General features: G+C 38.9%; 1 protein-coding gene across 4 annotated transcripts; it reads left to right on the forward strand.

Annotated features, from left to right (window-relative positions):
• Positions 1-7,343: 7,343 nt before the first annotated feature.
• LOC112284767 (uncharacterized) lies at positions 7,344-22,030 on the forward strand. Of its 4 annotated transcripts, none has more exons than XR_002970533.3 (20): positions 7,344-7,878; positions 8,806-9,255; positions 9,642-10,882; positions 11,231-11,454; positions 11,915-13,070; positions 13,194-13,433; positions 13,798-14,103; positions 14,309-14,815; positions 15,109-15,436; positions 15,658-16,388; positions 16,585-16,868; positions 16,984-17,131; positions 17,553-17,763; positions 18,040-18,219; positions 18,403-18,612; positions 18,868-19,453; positions 19,603-19,805; positions 20,247-20,571; positions 20,803-21,221; positions 21,376-22,030. XR_002970533.3 is itself a non-coding variant. In XM_024524954.3 (20 exons), exons 1-20 carry the CDS (start codon positions 7,488-7,490, stop codon positions 21,469-21,471), a joined length of 8,115 nt encoding a protein of 2,704 aa, XP_024380722.1. In that variant the 5' UTR covers positions 7,344-7,487; the 3' UTR covers positions 21,472-22,030. The 4 variants fall into 4 exon arrangements, 3 of the variants coding, with proteins under 3 accessions (XP_024380722.1, XP_024380723.1, XP_024380724.1); XM_024524954.3 differs by having other exon boundaries at positions 18,868-19,332; XM_024524955.3 differs by having other exon boundaries at positions 18,436-18,612; positions 18,868-19,332.
• The last annotated feature ends 1,757 nt before the right edge of the window (positions 22,031-23,787 follow it).

Here is a 23,787-nt window from a genome sequence, read left to right on the forward strand (position 1 = left end):
ATAAATTAATTCTATTGGAGACTAAGAGATGATGTGAAAGATCTATTATGATCATTATCTAATCTTCAAACATTCAATGAAGCTATTAGCCAAGCAGTTAAGTGCAATAATTGATTATTTCAATGTTGTCAAGATTAATATTTGTAGACTTTGATAAAGCAATGCATTGAATTTTTTTACTTTTTTGCTTCAACAAATATATTTCTTCTACACTTCTAAGTTGAGGATATGCAAATTGATGTAATATAATTCAAATCTCTTACTACAAAGAAGAAGAAGTGTCAATTTCAAGAAGATCCATGTTTATATTGTGAAAAAGAAGACTATAAATTTGAAAATTGTCCAAAAAAATAATATACAACCAAAACTAAGAGTGTGATTGTTCAAAAAAATAAAGAGGCCCACCTATAATAGAGAATATGTTGCTAAATATTTCAACACCTCAAATTCATTAAGGTCTCTCTTTCTCTTTCCAACTTGCTTGTTGTACTATTATATTTTTATTTCTTGGCCCACAAAAATTTTAAATAAATGCCTTATTAGATTCAAGAGTATCTGCTTACTTTTTAGATGAAGAATTATTTAAACTTTATAAAATTTCTTTAATACAAAAGTTAAAACTTATACATGTAGAAGTATTAGATGGTCAAATTTTATCTTTAGGCAATGTTATTCATGAAACGATACTGCTAGAAATATTATTTAAAAGTCAAACTAGAAAAATAATATTTGATATTATTAGATTCTTATCAAATCCTATTATTCTAGGACTTTCATGGTTCAAGAGATGTAATCCATCTACAAATTGGAGGTTTCATAAGGTTGAATTTTCTATAGAATTTCTTTGGACAAAACCTTGCAAAAAGTTATTAACAACAAAGTCATTATTTCTTAAAGCAAGGGCTTTTATAGATGTGACTAAAAAAGAAATACAATTTTTTATTTATGCAATTCTAGCTCATAGAAAAGAGAGTTCATTAATAGCTATTCTAAAATAGTATAAGGAGTTCAAGATGTCTTTAAAAAGAATAATGCTGACATATTGCCAAAGCATCAATCATATGATTATGTTATTGATCTTTAAGAAGGGATTCAACCACCATTCAGCCCAATCTACAACCTATTATAGAACAAGCTTTTAACATTGAAGAATTATATGTACAAAAATCTTACAAAGAACTTTATTTGATATTTGAAATTTCCAAAAAGTACATTGATATTTTTAATGAAGAAAAAAGATGGATTTTTGTAAATGTATATTGATTATTGTAACTTCAACAAAATAATGGTCAAAAATTGTTACCTATTACCATTGATATTAAGACTTTTGTAGCAAGTTACTCAAGCTAAGATCTACACCAAAATAAATCTTCCTAGAGCATTGTCATGTAATAACATCACTATTAGGTGAAAGAAAATATATATATATATATATATATATATATATATTGTAGAAGAGTCTAATAAAAAATATGTAACAAAAAATATAAATAAATGATTAGTAGGTAGTAAAATCTATAAGTATTAGAACTATCTTTTTAAGAAAATAGGTTCTATTAGAGCCATAAATCAAACAAAAAAAGATAGATTAAAAAAATAAAGGATATAGATATATGTAAGAAAGAATCATGAATTGATTTTAGCAAAAATTACCTCAAGAAGACAAAAATTAATATCCAAAGAGGACCAATTGCCAACCATGGTCAAAATTAGATCCGAAGGTACAAAATCATTTAATGATGTACTTGGTGGATTTAAAATTTGAGAAATAAAATATATTTACAACTTTGAAGATTTTTAAAGTTTTTTAGCATATGTACAAGTAAAAATTTGGAAGTTTGTTATTTTGCTTGTTATAAATGTGTGTGAAAAATTTGAGGTCAATCAAGTAATTGGAATAAAGAATATAAGAGTTTTTTTTGGAGTATAGTCTCAAAAATTTGAGATTTATGGTCAGTGAGTGATTTCGAGATTTAGCAATATTTTTTAGTTGGATTGAAGCAAAATTTGGTGAAAGCAATTAAGACTTAAATATCTACACAAAATCCAATTTTTTAGTGATTGAATAGTTTAACAATGAAAAATTGGTGTTGATAGATCAACATCCAAGTCGAAAAAAAAAAGTAGCTAATAATTGAGAGGTTTTGAGAACTTTTCTTATAATTGGTAAGTTTGGTTCTTTTCAAATTTTGTGTGCTTGTTAATTACTTATTGATTGAAGTTTGGATGAAATTTTAGTTATAATCTATAATTCAATTAATATTTATTGAGGTTTCAAATAACTATAGTAATTGATTAAAAATTACTTGAATTTTTCTTGGGATTGTTTAAGGTTTAAGATTTTATTAGAATTTGGTCTAGAATTAAGGATTAGAATTTTTTTAGGATTTGATTAAGATTTGTTTAGAGTTTGATTGTGATTTATTCAAAATTTGATTAAAATTTAAGATTTCATTAGAATTTGGTCTATGATTAGGATTTAGGATTTGCATAAAATTTGGCATAGGATAAAGATTTAGAATTTGCCTAAGATTTGTTTAGAATTTGACTAGAATTTGATTATAATTTATCTAGAGTTTTTTTATAATTTAATTAGGATTTGATTAGGATTTGGATAGGATTTTATTTGGATTTGCTTTAGAATTTGATTAAGATTGATTTAAGATTTGTTGAAGACTTTATTAAGGTTTGATTAGAATATAATTAGGAAATTTATTTTTGATGTTTTTTAAATATTTTTATATCATATATATTTTTATTTAGATTAATTTATTATTTTATTGTATTTCTTTCATAAATTCTTAAAATTTCTTTTGGATTTAATTAAAGATTGATTACAATTGTTATAATTTATTTAGAGTTTTTTTAGAATTCTATTAGAGTTATTAAAATCATCTTGTAATAAGTTTAATTTTCTTTCTATATCTAGGTATCAAGTACATTCTCAAATAAACTTCAGATAATATGACATCATATAATTTGATATAGATTAATACATGAGATGAATGGAAGATAGATTTTTTGACAAAGTACGGACATTTTGAAAATAATGTCTTAACTTTTGGATTGATACATGCTCCAGCTATATTCCAATATTTGTTGAATGATGTTTTTTGAGAATTTGTAGACAAGTTTCTTATTTGTTATCTTGATGATATCTTAGTCTACTTTGAGGCTCTTGAAGAACATGAAGAATATATGGGATTAGTCTTGCAAAAGTTATGAAATGCAAGATTATATGCCAAATTAAAAAAAACATAATTTCCATCAAGCAAAAGTAAAATTTTTTAAAAAATATTATATCAAATGAAGGCTTGTTGATAGACTCAAAGAAATTTCAAGCTATAATAGTTTTAAAAATTCTAAAGATAGTAGAAGATGTGTCAAATGCTTTATCAAGGAGATCATATCTTACTTCAAAGGTCAAAGAAGCAATATTTGATCAATAATATATCACTCTCTTGAAGCTAGAATAATTTTGTCTTTGCGCTAGTTCTATGGTTATACTTGTTGATTCAAGTTTTCTTGAACAAATTTGTGCAACGTCAATTAAAGATTTATTAGTTCATAATATCAAGTAACACCTTGACAACAAAAAAGTTAAACTCGTGGAAGATCTTTTGTATTGTGAAGATTATTTATATATTCCAAAAAAATTGTCGCAACTTCATATTCTTCAATCTTATCATGATTTTTAAATTGCATGATATTTTGGACTTAATAAAATATTAGAGCTTATTTTTCAAGGTTTCTAGTGGCCTTAAATGTGGGAGACCATGAAGGACTTTTTTCTTTCATGTAACACATGTTCAAGCTCCAAAAATTCTTAACATCATCTTCATAGACTTCTACAACCATTGTTAGTTCTAAAGTAACCATGGTCTTTAATTACAATAGATTTTATCACTAATCTGCTACCATCAGCTACATTTGATACTATTTATATTATTGTAGATTGATTTATAAAGATAGTATATTTTGTCTTATGCAAAAAGATAATTTTTAAAGAAGAAACGGTAAGGCTCTTTCTTAACAATATATATCAATATCATATCCTACCTAATGACATCATTTTTTATTGAGGACCTCAATTTACATCAAAGTTTTAAAAATATCTATTTGAGATATTGAAGGTGGATATTAAACTTTTTTCTACCTTCTTCTCTCAAACCAATAGTCAATTATGATAAATCAATCAAGTTTTGGAGCAGTATTTGGAATATGCCATCAACTATCAACAAAATAATTGAATCTTCTATTTATTTTTAATGGAATTTGCTTATAATAATATTTTTTATACTTTGACTCATCAAACACCATTTTATACCAATTAGGATTATGATTTGAAGCTTGATTTGGTAGATATATCAAAAGATAAAAATCTAACAACTAAAGATTTTACAAAATAATTTTTATAGCTCCAAAAAACTTTAAAAGTCCATTTACAAGCAATTCAAGTTTCTTATAAAGCATCTTCAAAAAAATTTAGAAAAAAATTCCCTATTTTTTAAGTCAAAGATAAATTATGTCTTCTTTGACAAAATATCAAGACCAATCAACCTTACAATAAGTTGGATTACTAAAGATTGAGACCATTTTATATTTAAAAGCAAATCAATTTAGTAACTTATTCTTTGGAAGTATCTACATCCATGAAGGTACATCTAAACTTTCATGTTTTTCTCTTAGAAGATTATTCAGAATCAACTATTTTGAAAAGAATACAATATCACTGCCTTGCATTGAAATAGATAATCATGTAGAATATGAGGTAGAAAAAGTCTTTGATTCTTAGTAAAAAAGAGGCAAGTTGGAGCATTTTATTCATTGGCATAGCTACAATATCAATGAAAGTATGTAGGAACCAACAAAATAATTTAATTAATATATTACAAAAAATACAAAAATTTCATTGATGCTATCTTCAAAAACCTAAACCAATTTTAGGATGACTTTTCTATAAAGCTACTGCTAGGATGTTATATATAACAAAAAAAATAGATATGACATCGATGCTCCTCATGGAATTCGAAGTTAGAAGAAGAAGTGATATTACAAACATCTAATAAGAAGATTTTTAGAAGATTTTAATAGAAGATTTTAAAATATTCTAATAAAATATTTTAAAAAAATTCTTAAAAAATTTTAAAAGATTCTAAAAGGTTCTTAGAATATTTTAGCACATTTTAAAAAGTTTTAGGAAGATTAGAGAAGTTGTGTAAGAAAGTTCTTAGAATTGCTTTATCTTCGAGCAATATGAAAACTTCTTGAGAAGCTTCTTAAGGTTGCTTCCTCTTTAAGCAACATGGAAACTTATTAAGAAGCTTCCTAATATTTACTATATATTGGAATCGAGGCTAAAGAGATTTACAATCTCAACAATACACTTCTTAAAGTTTTAGTCCACATTTCTTAGTATTGATCTTATATTCATCTAGTTTAATCAAGTTCTTATTAGTTTTCTTGTTGAAACTCTTATGTCCAACTTCTTATTTGGTCTTCTATATAGTATATCCATAACAGAGATGAACTAATTGAATAAAATACAAGGGTCAAATTTTATCTCTAATTGAGTCATCTCTCATTATTTTCATTATAAGTAAAGCAAAAATTGAGTTATGCAGTTATTCAAAAGGTCTTAGAGAACTTTGTTATAGATTCATTGGGCCTTAACAGTACATATGATTCACTTCTACATCAAAAAATAATATCACATTGGCTTTTAATTCAATCATCATTGTTTTTATCTTTTTTTTTTTTTTTTTTTTTTTTCTTCTATACTTGAGATCATTAGACATTGTTGCAAAGTTTATGCCCACTTATAAAATTGAACATATTGAATGTTCAAAAACTAAAGGAATAAAAGCCTTTGTACTATGCTTCTTTGAGAGGTTTCTATATAATCTTGTAATTATCACTCTTAATTTTAAATCTAGAGGTACTCTATTGAAACCAATCATGATCTCTCATTAGGTGGAATAATAATGTTTGTCTAATACCTTATTATATCTTTACCCAATTTTCAAACACTAACTTTGCTCTTTGTTTATAAATGAAGTCATATATTTTCTTCTTAGTAGATTTGTTCTTTCAAGAGTTGTCAAACTTTGTGTGATTTACAAAAGAAATCCAAATGTTATCTTTTTGTAAGAAAGACCCTTTAGAGCGTGTATTAATTGAGATGGTGTAATCAATTATGTAAAGAGGCTTAATGGATATATAATAAGGTACTGAATTTAAGATCCATGATGCTTGTGCTTTCTACTAGATACATGCCATTGACATGGATTTCTACTAATATATATATATATATATATATATATTCCTAAAGTAAGATTGTTATAAATAAAAGTCTATTTTCATCTTTTTTAAAAAATAAAATAAAATAAAAAATTGCAAAAAATTAATAAAATCCCTCGTTTTTGAAAAAATTAGTATTTTTTTATTCTTTTATTATTTTTCAAACAATTCCAAAAATTGTTTATCCAAAGGTCATGCAACTAAAAGCAAAGAACTTCACCATTTCAAAACTAACAAACAAACAAATAAAGCATCCTAGAAGTGGTATAATAATAAGCTCTATCAAAACTAAACAACATGTAGTAGGCATCAAGAGGATACAAGAGCATCATCAACCAAACTCACATCACACCTTGTGTGATGTGACTAGGAAATGAATTCGAGAATGAGAACAATGGTAATGGGAGGAGGAGTGCTTGAACATGAGCGAGCCAGCTTGAGGGAAGAGCAATGGATTCAATGCAAGGAAGGAAGGCTGTGGATGACGATGGTGGTGGCAACAGCAGCAGTTGTTGGGTGATATTTTATTCGTCGTCCAGTAAGAAAGATGAAGGTGGAGCAGCTTTGGGGAGGCGTTGAGGGGAGGGAGGGTATGGGCACCGGGAGTAACCGGCCGACTGGCAGGAAGAGACGGAAACGGGTGTGGTGACGGAGACGGGACGAGATTAGTAGAGGAAAGGGGGGCAGCAGCGACATCCAATTTCGTCAGGCATTTTGCCAGAGATCATCGCCAGCCAGCTTACATCCGCTCAGCAGCGTCGTCCAGGACGGTGAGAACATTGACGACCCAGCAGCAGCACAGCATTAGCAGCAGCAGGAGTAGTAGCAACAGCAGCAGGAAGGGGCATCTTGGATCGTTCGTTTGCATCTTGCTGTGTGCTCGATTGCTTTGCCCTGCCTCCCTCCCTCCCCTCCCTGCCTTCCTGCCTGGGAGTCCGGTAGCTGTTAGGGTTAGAAGGTCTGAAGAAGAGAAAGCACAACTTGCTTGCAGGGCCCAGTGTTGTTGAACTTAGGGTTGGGTTGAGGTGGAGTAGCCTGACGACCGGAGGTCTGAGTGTTGCGAGTGTGTGTGAGTTTGTGTGTGTGTGTGTGTGAGAGAGAGAGAGAGAGAGAGAGAGAGAGAGAGAGAGCGAGAGGAGGGCTTCATTTCATGCTGATGCAAGAAGGGGGAACCGGTAGCACGATCTATGGCGCGAGCCGCAGGTAGCAACACAAAGTTTGCATCTGTGAACTTGAACAAGAGCTATGGCAAGCCTACGGCTGGAGCGGGGGGCAGCGGCAATGGCTCTGGGTCGGGAACTGGAGCCCTTGGGGGTGCAGGGCGAGCCGGGCGGACCTCGTCGCACGGGGGGATGTTGCTGCTCTCCCGCTCCGGGGTAGCCACCTCGGTGCCGAAAGGAGGTCGAGTTATCGTGCCGCGCCCGGTCAATCTTCCGTCGCTGCGACGGGAGCACGCTGGAAACGATCCTTCCATTGCGCTTGTCGGCGGCTCTGGTTCTTCAGGATGGACCAAAACGCTCGTGCACGAAGAACAGGCGCCTGTCGCTGTTGCTGTTGCCACCCCCGAGACGTCTACGGGTATGTTCGTTGAACCTGCCGTACATTCACTTCATTCTACCTCAACTCATTTAGGATTGAGTTGTCGTTCATGCGGGTGAGAGGTCGATTGGACTATCAATCAACAAAAAACGTTTCTGGCATCTCTTAATCTGTTGGTTATATTGCAACCTTCCTCTTTGTTCTAGGCCTTCATTATTGTAAAAGCGGTTATGAAGTTTTTAGATGTCTCGAAGGTGTTGGTTTTTGTGGCTTCCCGAGATTTAGTCAAGAATGTTGAGGAGGTTTTCCGCATCGAGGTCTAATGTAATTCGCAGATTAGGGGAAGTGAGACAGAATTTTGTTGGTTACAGGACTTGAATGCATCTAAGTGGACCTTGTACACGGATTAACAGAGTGTTCTGTCTTTTGTTCATTTGCTTTACCCTTGGTGCCAATCATTCGATGTGTGCGTTCTGATAGAGAAGCTTGACCCTGGGTGTGCCTCTGTCCGGGAGGAATACTCACGGCATAGTATTTTGCTGCTGAGATGTCCCAATGAGCGGTAGCCGAGGCTGGATCATGATTAGGGTTAGCAATGTGTTGGCGGATCGCATTATGTAGTCCAGAATGTTCTGAAAGGTTGCACGATGCAGTCGGAGTGACCCTTCGAAGAGGTTTCTGCCTTCGATTAGGAATATTGGACTTATCCGAGAAATCGGTTGTCCTCGTAGGCTTGCTTTCGACTCCGGGACAATTTTTCACGGCTTTGGTTTGCCAGCGTGTGGAGGGAACTTTAGAGGGATTCAATGAGAACGAATCTCTGATCTTTCGTAGTGTCTTCAATTTGATCGCAGCTTTTTATGTTACAGTGTAAGATTCGAGAGGGTAAACTTATCAACTTTGAATGAACTTCACGAGAAGATGATGATGGCCTTACCTGAAAATTTTGAGCGTTTTTGTTGTCAGGAATGGCAAGGTTAGCACCAGCATTGAGTGCTGGATCAACTTGGGGGACTTCGCCTTCTCTTCCAGGCCAACCTTCGACTGGGTCTCTAAGCGGAGAACATTGGCCAGTGCCTACACAATCTGGACCTACTGGAACCACTCAAGTTGCTCCTGGAAGGCACGGTGTGTATACACCACCTCGTGCGCGTGCAATGCAAAATCCTGTTGTGACAAGTGGTCACATTGTCCCCGCCGTTGAGAAGGCTGTGGTGTTGAGAGGGGAAGATTTCCCAACATTGCAAGCCGCTTTGCCCCCTCCTTCGGTCTCTAGCCACCAAAGGCAGAAGGAATTGCATCAGAAACAGAGGGAGAAGCAACAGGAGCTCAAAGATCAGCAGCAGAAATTGCAGCTTCTGTCTGAACAGCACGCGGTTTTGAAGCCCGACGAAGTCTTACAGTCTCATCTTGGAGGTAGGTTGCTGTGGCCGTTTCCATCGAAAATTGGTCTAAGTTTGTTACTTACCAGTTGCCAGAAATCATTTTCTGATACGGAGAGTTCAGAAACGAATTAAAATAGTCTACATTTTCGCCCACACGAATCTGTTTTATGAAACTACTTCCGACATGGAGAGGCTGGAGGACATTTATGTAGAAGATAAATGTACTCGTAATTTTTACAACTTGATGATTAAAATGCTTTTTCAATTATTTAATTTAATTTTTAATTCTTTTGTTTGAACAATACTACCAATGTCTACACTGTAGACTCTAACTTCTTCTGTTCATTCTTCAATTGCAATCTCGATTTTTTCCTTTGCAATGCTTTCTATTCGAGCACTCATTGGGGTCTATTACAGGTCCACAGCTGCAACCTGCACAGCCAATATCACTGCAAACGAAGAAAGATCATAGCCGCAAGGATGCGCCTGAAGAGTCTCAATCACTGGAGCAACAACGCTTCACTGATCCAGGATTATCTGTCCGATCTACACCTAAAGCTGGCAATAGTTCATTGGGTCCTGGAGCATCTGGTCCTTCTCAACAACGTCAGTCAAATTGGACAGACGATGAGAGGGACTCAACCTTCCGTTCACAAGGGGCCAATTATTCTGAATGGAGTGATCGATCAGATCGAGAGCCCGATCATCAACCCGCGAATCGTGTTGGGGAGGGCTACGGATATGGTCGGCCTCCATCTTTCAGAGAGGTCTCTTTTATTCCAGGGCGTGATGGTCACATGGGCAAAGTTGCTGACGTCCGGGAGAGTAGGTTTAGTGGCGACAATTCACTTGGACGTGAGTCTTCGAGCACTGCACATAGCGCGGACAACAACTTTAGTCGAAGTAACTTTACTGGTAGAGAGGGGGGTTCCCGGGAATGGGGAGGAGGGGTGAATAGGGAATTTGGTTTCGGTGGTCGGGGATTCAGCCGAGAGGGGGGTAGGGACGTTGGATCTAACAAAAGAGGTGTGTATGAAAAGGATGGAGGTGATGTAAGGCCCGGCAGTAGGGGTTGGGATGGCTTCGAGGACCGGCACGGTTTTGGGAATCGCGACCAGGGGCCTCATCGAGATGTGAGCTCGTCTCGGGAAAGTGGCTTAAATAGGGAAAATACTTTTAATAGGGATCATAGACGCATCCAAGGTGGAGAGAATGATGCCGGCCGAGGGCGATTTGGAGGCGATCGTTTTCCGAGAAATGGTGCTTCCAGTGACTTTTTCAGTGGGAGAAGCTTCACAGGTCAGGAACCAGCTGCTGGGAGAGAGAGGCGGCCATATGAAGGTTATCATTTCAACGTATCACATGGGCGAAGTTTTGAAGAGATCCATGGCTTGGACAATTTTCGACCGTCTCAAGGAGTGGGAATAGAACCGCCCGTGATTCCAATGTTTGGTTTTCGGAGGAAGAAGGAGGAGGCGAAGGAGTCGGACTTCCGAGATGAGGAAAGAGAGGCGTTTGAAGCTGAGTTGGAGAGAGTACAAAAAGCTCAAGAGCTAGATCGACAGCGTAAATTGGAAGAGAAAGAGCATGCTGTTGAAATGGCTCAGAAAGAACTAGAAGATCGTGAAAGACTGGCGAGAGAAGAGGAAGAAAGACAGGTGATTTTAGTTCAACCTTTCACTCACACGTACAGTATTAAACAAACTGTACTTCATTGTGCTTATATTTAGGATTTTCAATGTTTGTTGCTGAAATTTATGTCGAATATGATTTGGTGGGTTTGTGGCCTTTATCAACCTTAAAAAATGGATGAGGTTCTTTCTTGTGGTTTAGGATTTTCTCGAAACTCTAGTGTTTGATGAAGTTTATCTTGTTATGTTTACTGGGGCGTTACACTTTTTGTACATTACCTGAAGCCCGAGCTTGTGGGATTATTGATGACATTGAAAGCTTAGTATTTAAAAATTTCTTCTTGCTGGGGTTTTGCCCTGAATGTTCATCCGCAGGCAAGATTAGAGGAAGAAGCCAAAGAGGCAGCTGCTAGAGCCGAGCGGGAAGCGATGGAGGCAGCTCAGAAGGTGGAGGATGAGCGAAAAGCTAGAGAAGAAGAAAAGCGACAGTTGCAACTTGAAGAGGAGCGAAGGAAGGAGAATGCCCGTCGTAAATTGCTCGAGCTAGAAGAGCGCATTGCAAAACGAGAAGCTGAGAAGAAGCAACAAGATGAAGCCAGGTCTTTGATAAATACTATCACACGATTATCTGGTGGATTTTGGCGAAGGGTGCATTGATGTTCCTTCAAAATACACGATGATATTTAAATAATTCCTGCTAATAAGAGAGACTTAACCTGGTGGATCTGGCTATTTTTTGTATTTCTGCTAAGGTCATATTCTTGATGTTTGTCAAAGAATACATGGTGAGTCTTAGGCACAGTGTAGGGATCGTTTCCGTGTTCATGAATTCTGTAAGTTAAGATCCAAGCCGGGCTTAGCTGTAGCTTATGTTCCTTTTTAACCTTTGGGAATTTTCAACGACCTATCCGGAAAAGATCGATAAAAAAAAATACAGCCATTGCATGCTATTCCCACAAGTCTCAAAGTTAGAGGAAGATAAAGTATGTAGTATCAGTCTAATATTATTTTCTATTTTCTGAAAGTTTAAATACGAATGCTTTCTATTTGTACGAACAGACTAAACGTGGAGGACAAGCCTGCAAATGCGTGGCAGAGAGGAGAAGAGGAGCTTAGACCGCGGGATGATGATGACAATGTAGAGGAAGAGAAAATGGTTGCGAATGTTACTGGGAATGCTCATGGTGATACTGACCGAACTTCGCTGCGGCCCTCAGTTGCTATTCCCTACTCCCAGGAGTCTCAGAAGGCGTTACAGAACGAAAATACTCTCTTTGTTAAGCCTTCTGAAATGCAGGCCCCGTCTGCAGGATCATCTGCCCGTGCTGAACTACGTGGGAGTAATTCTGCATCTGAAACTGAGCGTAAGACCTTTGGGCATTGGCGGAGGGAGCAGCCTTCGGAGAATGTCGTTGGATCAGCAGCACAGATGTGTCCTCCTTTTGGTGGGAATGAAAGCACTGATTTCCAAGCTTCAGTTTCTCGTGATCGGGTGTATAATGGTCGCGGTTACGGAGATAGGGGAGAAAGTTACTATGGCGGGGCCCCGAGTTCTGCGGGGCTTTCCTCGGACGGAGGCCCTGGTGAATTTTCTAGAAGATCTCCTTTTAACGATCAACGATGGTTAACAGAAGAGCCAGGGTTCTTCAATAAACAAATGAACTTTAACCGGGTCTCCAATTCGGACTTTGAGAGTGGACCCTTGGAGGGTTCTGAAGATAGAGATGATCGACGATGGGGTAGAGATAGGATGGAGCGATGGCGGCCTGGACGAGAAGGTTACAGCCAACGACCATCTCCACCACAGACCCCGCCTCACTTCCAAGGCTTGGACTCAACAGAACCTTCCTCCTATGGTCGCCTTCGCCATTCTTTGTCGAAGCAGCCACGTGTTCCTCCTCCACCGGCAAGGATGGGGATCTTTCGACCACCACCCAAATCCTCTAGCGAGCAGACATTTGTAGCAAGTTCAGAGGCGAAGGACGATGACACCCGGGGTGTATTGCCACGACGTGAGTTAGATAATAATTTCGGTTTTTCTGGTCATGAGAATAACGATGAACAACACGCGAAAGAATCCAGTGGAAAGACTACTGCTGCAGATTTACAACAAGAAAACGCTTCACAGCAACGAAGCAATGCTTGGAGTTCTACTCAGAGGGGCTGGCAGATCAACACAACTTCCTCTCTCACTCCGCAATGCCCTTTTGCGCAGGTAACCTAAGCTTTTTTTAGTCTTTTTGAACAATATCTTTGTAATTATGATTTTAATACTTGTGTCGATACTTTTGTTTGTTCAGTTTTGCATTTGATTTCTTACGAAGGGTGGGTTGTCCAGGTGTCTCAAGGTCTCTCACATGATAATTTGAATTCGCAACCCTTTTCTCCATCACAAGAGAAAAGTGAAAATAAGCAGAATGGGGATTCTCCCTTCTCTAGTCTATCACAGTCAGAGGACGATTATGAGCAAAAAGGCTCAATAGATACGTTGGTCATTTCAGAAGTTGATAAGCAGGAGATGCATGTACAATTCGAGGATCTAAATGATGATCTGGAGGATGTCGCGAGTCCAACTGATGTAAGTTTCATCTTCGCAGCTGTCTCGCTGGGACATACTGGCACTGCTTGATTGCTGTTTTAAGTAATACTCTTTCAATGGTTTTCGTATTATGATCAAGCGTTTGGTTACTTGCGACAATGCTGCAAACGCTACGTACTTTGGTCATCAAGTTTTGAAACCATATATGCTCCCTTCGTCAAATTGGTCCCACATGCCCATTATAAGATGTTCAGGCTTGAGCTTTGAAGTGTCATATTTTGGTGTCCAAGTGAAGCCGTTAATCTGCGAACTTTAGAAGCTCTTGAGGGTATTTCCGAGCTCTCGACATGTCGTGCATTTGTTCATATTTTAATTGTTTACTAATCCCCTAGTATTGATATAGGATGAGGAAGATGAAGATGAAGATGAAGATCACGAAGGTGATGAGGAGGGATATGAGGCTTATGAGGGCTATGATGAAGACGAAGACGAAGACGAAGATAACGATGAGGACGATGAACTCGATGGAGTAGACGGTGGAGTTGGAGAAGCAGTTGATCAAGGCTCTGATAGGACTGAGATCGCCCTTGGGGATGTCAAAGATGAGCACTTCATTGCGCAAATCATTGAAGATGAAGGGGATAAATTCGATGATGCCAATATAGAGCAAGATGCAGCCGGAGAGCTCGCTAACTCCGCACATGTACAGGTAGGGAGCGCTGCTTTGATTGGTGTGGTTTGCATTAGCTATGGTCATAATCCGCGAATTAAGAATGTTTCTGCAAGCTTATCGCATTTTGCAGTAATTTTGTAGTGTACGATGGGCATTCATGGTTGGTTTTAGTTGCTTTTGTGTTCAGTTATGAGATTTTTCGTGTGCAAATATCTAACATCGGCCTTGTGTGTTTTATCAGATGACTGAGGATGTGGGGAGTGGATACCTGCCTCAAGAGGAGGCTGAACAAACAAGCTTGATACCCTCGGTTACTGGGTTGGTCGAGGTGTCTGATTCCTGCGATGTCCGACAGGGATTTTCACAACAGCTGCAACCACCTCCTCCCCTCATGGAATTTTCAACCTCACAAAACAACGACACAACAATTTCTTCTTCTGTTGGGCTATCTGGTCTTCATCATTCCTCTGAAGTTCCGATGACATTACAGTTTGGGCTCCTTCCTGGCACGTCATTTCTTCAGGGGTCAGTTCCTGCGATTCAGATTGGATCAATCCAGATGCCACTCCATGTTCCTCTTCATACTGGTCTTCAACAGTTTCCTAATTCGTCTTCCACAGCTCCTCCAATCCAGTTCGGACAGTTGGCCAACCCACCTACAGTACTGCAATCGACATTTGTTTCAAGTCAGTCGAACGTGTCGAGAAAAGTCCAAGAGAAAATTTCAGAGCCTGAATCTGTCTCTAAGGTGAGCTTGTAGTCTCCGAAGTTTCTGTTTATTTTACGCATTACTGGTTCTGATTGGATCGTATCAGTTGAGTTCTTGGCAACTGATTTTGCACAAGAGTCGTGCTGGCTAAATTTTTGTTTGAATTGTTAATTTCAGCTACTGACTGATACTTCGTTATGAAATATTTTTGTCTCATTTAAAGCTACGGGATTAATGTTAGCCAAGCCCTTCGTGCTACTTCTTCTTCTCCAATACATTTGGATTGCTACTTCACGATTTTTATTACTTTTGTATTGTATTTGTGCATGTAGGTGGTAAATGAGCTACAAGACACTGTTACAGTAACTGCCTTGATCCAAGCCCAGCCTGAAAAAGAACCTATCTCGCTTCAACCTCAGTCGCCGTGGATAAATCAATTTTCTTCTGTAGATCACAAATCACCAGTGGAAGTGGAAACAAAGGAGACCAGGTCCACAATTGGAAAACTAGGCCAGCGGTCTGAAAGGAGGGTGCGAGATAGAGGAATGATTCGTGAAGGTCCGACCAGCACAATTGGTCCTGAGACCTACCCACGCCTCAAGAATTCCCGCCGAGACCCGGGCAACCAACGTTTACACCAAGACTACACAGCTTCACAAGGTACGATCGTATATAATAGGATTTTATAGTTTATTATATAAAGTCAATTTCATAAATTATACAGTATTGGCATGCTTTTTTTTTGTTCACTGAAAGTTTTGTTTTCCGGAAAGCTCTAAATTTGTCATCATTAAAATTATGTGGACCAGTGTTCAGGGAAATGTGAACCTTGGAACTGGAAAGGATGATTTATGTCTGTGATGTGACGTCATTTGTTTCAGACAACTCTTTTTTCGATCCAGTTGGAGGGAATGAGAAATATGGTGGTCGAGGAAGAGGGAATCGACCAGGAAGTGTGCTTGGACGTGGTGGGTTTCCTCATTCTGGAAGATATTCTCCTCACAGCACCTATGATAATGCAGGTCTCTCTACTGGAATGGGTGCATCTTCCGCAAGTTACGATGGAACAGCACTTCGACCGCGTTCTAACCGGCGTAGCAACTTCCGTCGAACTGATCTTAAAAGCCGTGATTCTGCTGAGCTATTATCCGAAGCTGCGGGAGGAAAGTTCTCTAAGCAAACGATGAATGCTTCCACCGAGAATTTGATGGCCGGTACCAACGGAAAAGATGGTTTCAGGGATGCCAATTTACATCCGCAAGAAAGTACTTGCTCTGGAGATAATAGTCGAAATTCCCGACCTATGTTCGAAGGTGCATCTTCATCAAAATCTGACCGTGCCAGTACTACCGACGTCTTGAAAAAAAGTGGTGGAAAACTTTCAGGGTCTTCTGATAGTGTTTCCCATTCTGTTGAAGGCTTACTTGGAAAGCACGCGTCTGAATTAACGTCGGATGCACCTTTACAATCTGGTGTAGTTCATGTTTTCAAGCAGCCTGGTATTGAACGCGGGGACGAAGACGATTTTATCGAGGTTAGATCAAAGCGACAAATGTTGAGTGATCGCCGGGCAGAGCGTGAGAAGGAGATAAAGGCTAAATCAAACCTGAAGGTGCGTCTGATTTCATGCTCTTCTTGACTATTCTCTTAAAATGTTCTACTGATATGCTGGTATTACACTTTTTTGGTGCTGTACATCGTTGATGTTTATTTTCCCTGCGACTTGGCTTACCTGAGACTTAGTTTTCTATATTTGCCTGTCGTGCATCATGGGTATAAATTTGATGAGTGCATAATTTTCCTTACAGGCGAAGGAACAAGCAGCTAGGAAGCAGAGGGGCTCTGCAAAGTCGGGGCTTCAAATGGAAGGCGTATCGGGACAGGGAAACAAACCTGGTGGATTTTTAGATAAGCGTGCATCTAATAATAGCACAGAAAATTCTGGCACTACCACTCGTACGCTCCAACCAGGAGGTACTACTTCAACTGTTGCGTCAGGCACAGCGGTAGCCACAAGCTCTCAGGGCCTTACACTTGCTCCCATTGGCACTCCGTCTGGTGGATTATCTGATATACGTGCTAATGCGTCCAAGTAAGCGAATGATGCTTTAAACTCATTTGTCTTGAACCAAAGTAACTTCATGAAGAAGTCCTTGATACTTGATTTTTTGCGTGCTCTCGTTGACATAAGTATTTTTGAAGTACAGATCTTCTCGATCGAATTCAGTATCAGGAGGTAGCTTAGTCGATTCTGAGCTTGGTGCTGCAGCGGCCACTTCTGATAGTCTAAACCAGCATCAGGAGAGTTCGTCTGGCACACCAATTGCGTGGGGCGGGACTCACTCCACCAGACAGGTATTTTTCTTACAATCTACACATTAAACTATCTGGATCTTAAATAGTGAAATCCGTTCTTAATGAACACGAAGGTGAGTAACCAAATGATTTACACTATATATGCTATACACTGTGGGGATATGTATGTTACTGGATATGTTCATAATCTTCGGTGTTAGCAGCTCATAGGTCAGTTAACTGTTTTGTCGTATATGGATTAGAAAATATACCTAGTTCCATCTCCAAAATGGAGCAATAAGAATCAAGATTTGCAGGTTCACTGTTATGTTGCGAGTTTTTGCAAATATTTATTTTGATTGCCTATCCTAGTAATTATTGTTTTCTCGGATAACTGATCACTTCGATGATCGTAGTGTGAAAAATCTTTTTTTGTTCGTCTTCGTTGAGAAAAATTATACTTATTACATTTTACCAGCAGGTGGTGAGTCTTACTCAGATTCAACTAGAAGAAGCCATGAAACCAGCTCGTTATGAGGCAATAGTCTCGCAGCAGTTACCTTTAGAAGCTCGGGGCAGTATGGTTCTAGACCCAGGAACAACTGTGGCTTCTATGGCGGGCAAGGACAAATTTTCTGTCCCTACGGCAGGACCAATCGGCTCACTTCTTGCGGGGGGTAAAATCCAGTTTGGTAGGTTCAGATATCTTGCTCTTTGTAGTTTGCAACCTTCTTCGTTGATGCTGGTGGTTGTAACTTGTATTTCAGCACTCAAAATTAATTCGAGGCTAATTTTTCTTGCATTTTGTGTTACTACTATCTCATGTGACTTGGCTCTTCACTTTGTAAGGTTGTCCTCGAGACAAGGATATATACATTTTACCCTTGGACAGTTTGTTGTACGTAAGCATCTTCAGATCTTACTGATCTATTTGTTCATTAAGGATGGAGATGGCGCTTTTTTTGCAGGGGCTGTGACTTCGCCTCCTCTTGGGGTATCTAACAGCCGTCCCCATACACCTGCTGTCATGAATGTAGTGGGTTCTTCTTTAGGATCACACGCTGATGATGCATCTGATAAGAACGATTTGAAAAAACCTAATCATATGTCCAGTTCAGAACTGGATATGCCTTCGTTTCCTACCAAAGGTCAGCTGATTCTTACTTAAATTTATGTGTATAAACCTAGATTATTTTTCAATTCTCTAAAGATGAAACTGCAAGACCTTTACTTAATTATTGAGAATTACTCGCGTGATCTGGATCTGTATTCTTGTTTCACAGTTTGTTTTACTTCTGCATTCTTATTTTTGGATATATCATAATTATTAGGGAAGCGTACACGTGGACAAGAGGATATTGCAGGAAGTACAGATGAGGGGATTGATGCTGAGGCTGAGGCTGAGGCAGCAGCATCAGCTGTGGCCGTGGCTGCTATTAGCAGTGATGAGTCAGTTTGCAGTACTCGAGAACCAATTGCAATTAGGAAAAATACAATAAAAAGCTCATTCGGCAGTGTCACCTCTTCAACAAATCACACTGGTATCCGCTTTGTCTCACTTCGTCGTTACTCAATAGTAATTCTGTTGAATGGGCCGTAATGTGGACTGGATAATGCCCAACGGTGCGACTTGGTACCGATATAACAATGAATGTCAACGGTGGAAGCAGGCTTTTGAACGTTTTGAGTGATTTTTAATTTGTTCTTTTAAGGTATGGGCCTTGTAGGTGTGCATTAGAACGTATGCGTATGTGCAAATGTACTGTTCTGATCCTGTTGTGGAAATACATGCATAGGTCTGGGTAATTCAGTGTCTGCCCACATGCAAAATCCCATGATGGAAGACTCAATGGCTGCAGCTCTTCCTGCTGATCTCTCAGTGGAACCCACCTCAATTTCAATGAGAGGATCACCGGGGCAGGGGTCAAGTTGTCTCTCTACCTCTGGCAAATCTTCTTTCTCTGGTTTGGAAATGAGCCAAATGCTGAGTTATTCATTTGGTCCTAGCAAAGATGTTGCCGTTATGCAGGGTTCCAATGACCAGGGGGTTCCAAGTGCTAGCCCTAGTGCGAGTGGTTGGCAACCACAGCACTCGAGCGTCGATTCATTTTATGGAGGTCCTCCTCCTTCTGGCTTTCCCGGCCAGTATATCAATCCTGGCGCAGGGATGCCTCCTCATATGCTGGTGTACACTAATCCATTTTCTCCAGTTGGTCAATTTGGGCAACTTGGCTTTATGAATCCAACATATCTTCCATCAGGCAAGCACTTCTTAGTATCTAGAACCTATTTCTCTTTTTAATATTGTTCTCCGTTTTTTGGCACTCATTTCTGGAACAGAAGATATTTGGCTGGCTGTTCTGGCGGGGATTTCTGAATTAGGTGTGTATGACCGATCTGGTCTGTGTCCATTTTTAGTTTGGATAAAATTCATTTTAGGAGTTATATTGAGTAATAGAAGCTTTCTTACGTGTAAAAATATAGGCTGAACTCTATTAACCTGTGGATAGATTCCTCATTCGCTTGCTCAGGTAAGCAGCCGGATTGGAAACACACTCCTGTTTGGTCATCAGGTCCAGGTGTTGTTGGCATGAGCAGCAATGACAGCCTAGGTGGAATGGCTGCTGCGCAGCGTGGGTCCGGAAATATTCAACGAATTGCTCCTGGCCCAGCTCTGGTGCCTGTTGTACAATCGCCAGGCCCATTTGATCTAAATCTATCAGCTCCGTTCCAGGTAAACAGTAACCTGTTGGCTATTTATGATATGCTCTCTGCCACATCGATTGAAAATCCCTCATAGATTGTTTTACTTTCATGATTGCATAATGCCATGGAATGCTTTTCCTACCGTGTACACTACAGGATTTTAAAAAATTCTTCAATTCCAAACCTCTTGTTGATTAATTAAGTTGATTAATTGTACTGCGTATACTGTGCGCTCATCCTTCCTGAGCCTCATAATCGCTTAGTTGCATAAAAACTGAAAAGTTAGGACCTGCCTGTTCCAGAAGATGATTGGTCTTTGACTATCTGGCAAGGTATGCATCAAATTTTTTAGTGGGGACTTTCATGTAGTAGGGGATTGGTGGGTAAGTAACATCGATGTCAGCATGTTCACATTGAAGTTGTGCGTTTCAAATTGGTTCATTTGAAGTGCTCGTATTTCCCCAAGCAGATTCCGAACGTGGACAGCTCGACGGGCTGGTCGCATGTACCAGGTCCGATGCATGTACCCATATCCTTGGGCTACTTGCAGCAGGGAAGACGAGGGCCCTCCCATTCAATGGAGAAGGATGGAGGGTTCAATCTTGGTCTAGCCTCCAACCAAGCGAATAATGGAAATTATACATCTATGGATACAGCTGCACAATTTCCAGATGAGCTTGGATTGGGTGATACATCCTCGGTTCCTAATATCACCTCTCCTTACGGTTCTTCTCAGAATTTGGGTAGAAGTGCCATAAACAACCAAGCTACATCTATGTCGTCATCAGCGCAGAGTATGAAACACATTCTTCACTCTGAGTGTTTTCGAGAATCTGATAGTTATTGCGAGTCTGTTGATCATAATTACAGATGACCTAACTGACATATTCTTTGCTTCATCTTGCTGTTGCAGATTGTCGTGACTGTGTTGATTGCAAGAAGTTTTCTTAGAAGTTCAAATGGTCTTGTCAGAATTTACGCATTGTACCCACGAAGTATTCTGATCGTGAAATTGATTGAAACAGGTAATGCTAAGTTCCGCAGTAATCGCCGTTCATCCAGGGTGACCCGAGGAGGCAACCTAATGAGTACTGGAAATGGAACTAATACAGGGTCAGTCAACTTAGGAATGGGTGTGAACTCTGGAGGTTACAATAATGCCGGAACAAATGGCGGTCGGGTTCCCCAAAATCATCTGCAACCCCAACCTCCACATCATCTTTACCCAGCAATGGGTGGTGTTGGACAACCTCATGCCCATCACACAATCAATCACTCTGATCAGAGAGGTCCCTCGCAACAAAATTCCCCTCGGGTGGGGTCCAGCAATTGGTCAGGGTCCCAAGGTCATCGCAAAGGGGTTGGTAATCAAGGACGCCCGCCTGCGGGTGAACGGGGTTCCACCGGAGAAAAAATGTTTGCACCCCCTTCAAAATTGAAGCAGGTGTGCATGATATTCCCTTTGCTAGTCACCCTCGTGTTTCGAAAAATTATTGGTGACTTATGTATGATACTGATTGGCAAATTCTGTAGTTGTGTCTCTGGTCAGGTGGAGTCGTGTGAATCTACTCCTCACTCCTTGTTCGAATCTGAAACAGGTCTATGTTGCGAAGCCCTCGTCGTCTCCAAGAAGGAGCAGCGGTGAAACCGCCATATTCAACGGTACAGGAGGCCAAGCAGCTGGTGGTCTATAATTTCGAACTATTTGTCAATTCGACGACGACTTATGGTCAGAATCGTGCTATCTCCTTTCCGAAGGAGCTTGGCAAGGGAGGGGGTATTACTCTCCACAGCATGAATTTCAGCCGGCTTCCCTCCAATATGTTAAACCATGTCCTCTAATCCTCTTGGGTCTTCACGTCTTCCAATTATTGGCTCTGATCTTCGATGTCTCCTCCAGCCAGGGAATCAGTTAGATTCATGCCGCTTGTACTCTAGAGCTTAGATCTGGGGAAGTTCACTCCTGGAATCCTGTGGAGTTAAAAGCATTCTGGTTCATTGCCTGTATGCCGCTCAGCTTCGGATTCTTCGTTTAGTTGCGCGTAATCCTAATTTTTCATCACGTTTCCAGAAGAACCTCATCTCCCAAGCCTAAGCCAAGCGGTTTCTAGGTTCAGTTTGTTCAGATTGCTTAAGCCGGTAACTGAGGCAGGGCTGTTGTAGCCGGACATGCAAAGCGAAGTGTCCGACAGAACCTGTGGCAGCTCTTACTTGTTTTCCAATGGAATATCAGTGGATCGATTTTGTAATGCATCACATTTTGTAGGCTACTAAGAAGGTTTGATCATGGCGAAGTGTGTAGAGACCTTGTGTAGATACTGTACCGACTCTTGTTGAATGCGCAGTTTATGCCTCCCCATAGTGGTCTGTCGTAAATCTTTCTGTTAACATTTGAATTTTTACCTAAAAAAACTTCCTGTACGACACGAGTAATTACTCTACACTTTCCATCTTTCAGTACATTTTGTATTTTAAGAACATTGAAAGGTTATTATTCAATGTGGATTTGAATGAAGGTCTTAAACTGTTGCACTCCATTGTACATTGCTGACAAGAATGTGTCTTTGGATTTGATAGTTAAATACAGCGGAGTCTTAGAACAACGTGCTTGTACATTATTATAATGAAACATTTCAATTAAAAACAAGTAACAAGCAGAGTGGACATACCAGGACAGTTTCTATGGTCTTTGCTAGGTCAATATCAGTACCAAGGCAATGTTTGAGTTTGCATGTATTCTTGTTATAATTTTGTTATTCTTGAATTATTTAGACCCATTTCCAATAAAAAAAAGTCATTTTTAAATTGATTTGGTAACTACTCCATAGTTATTATCTATAAACAAACTATCAATATGTAAAGAAGCATATGTGAATCATTTTTCGGATAGGGAGATATTCATTCATTAGCATCTATTTCATGAAAGGTATTAAATGATGTCAAATTTGCTTTAATGATATCAATTGACAAGTTGATTAAAGTGATTTTCTTTTATAATAATAAAATGCATTTAAAGTTTTAACAATATTATAAAATATTATATATTATATCACATATTTTTATTTTGTAAAGTAGAAAGTTTTAAGAAGATAATAATTTAATTAATAGAGCAAACAAGTTTATTGAATGCTAGCTTAGAAAATGTACCTTATTAGTAACATGGTAATTTTTCTTCTTCATCCATGAATGGATGTCATGCAATTTTAATATATATATATATATATGCCTACATCCTCCTACTAAGATTGGATTTTAGGACTAAAGGCATCTTCATCCATTGGCACCAACGGGATGGATGCTATAGGTTCATGGCACCTTAGCAAGGGCAGGTATAGAGTAGTATCCAACCACATTGGCAAGGTGGCCAATAGAAGCCATGCTTGGCACCACCGACTTGTCCCATTTGTGGCTTCTTTAGGAACCCCACTCTTAGTCCCTTCTCCTCCCAAAAAGTCCCCCCCTTTTATTAAATATGTCTCTTATTAAAGCTTTGATCTAAGTTTGGATGCCCCAACTATGGCAAGAGGAAGGAGTATACATAGCAAGCTGCCAAAGAAACTCTACATCTTGCCGAGGCTATTCAACAAGTCATGGTGGGACTCGTTTTGAAGCCAAGGCATGCAACATTGCCATTGGCTCTACCATTGGTGCCAATGGTGGCGATGCCTTAAGGAGAATATAGGCCAAGGAAGCCTTAACCGAGATTTGATACATGCCATGTATACTCACTACTTCTTCAATAGAATACCTTTGACACCATCCTTCCTTGCTATTGACTTTTGCAATTAAGTTTCAAGTTTTTCATATTAATCTTGATTTTTGTCCCACTTATTGCTTACAAATAGCAAGCATGGCAAAAAGAAGATGTGATGGTTATTTCTCATCTATGTGCAAAATTACCCAAGTACCACTTGGGCACCTTTCTTGTTGAAGCAATTAATTGAAATTGAATCAATTATATCAATTTATTTTGGTAAATGGATTGACTTAAAAATCAATTTGTGAATTTC

This window comes from Physcomitrium patens, chromosome 7 (genome assembly GCF_059467195.1).
Source record: "Physcomitrium patens ecotype Gransden chromosome 7, ASM5946719v1, whole genome shotgun sequence".
NCBI classification, from domain to species: Eukaryota; Viridiplantae; Streptophyta; class Bryopsida; order Funariales; family Funariaceae; genus Physcomitrium; species Physcomitrium patens.

What these genes read in the sequence shown, in the direction of transcription:
- LOC112284767 (XM_024524954.3), top strand. Translation starts at nt 7,488, where the DNA reads ATGGCGCGAGCCGCAGGTAGCAACACAAAGTTTGCATCTGTGAACTTG. An exon ending in AAGCAACAAGATGAAGCCAG is followed by an intron (nt 11,455 to 11,914) that starts GTCTTTGATAAA and finishes TTGTACGAACAG; the next exon opens with ACTAAACGTGGAGGACAAGC. An exon ending in CCCCTTCAAAATTGAAGCAG is followed by an intron (nt 21,222 to 21,375) that starts GTGTGCATGATA and finishes AATCTGAAACAG; the next exon opens with GTCTATGTTGCGAAGCCCTC.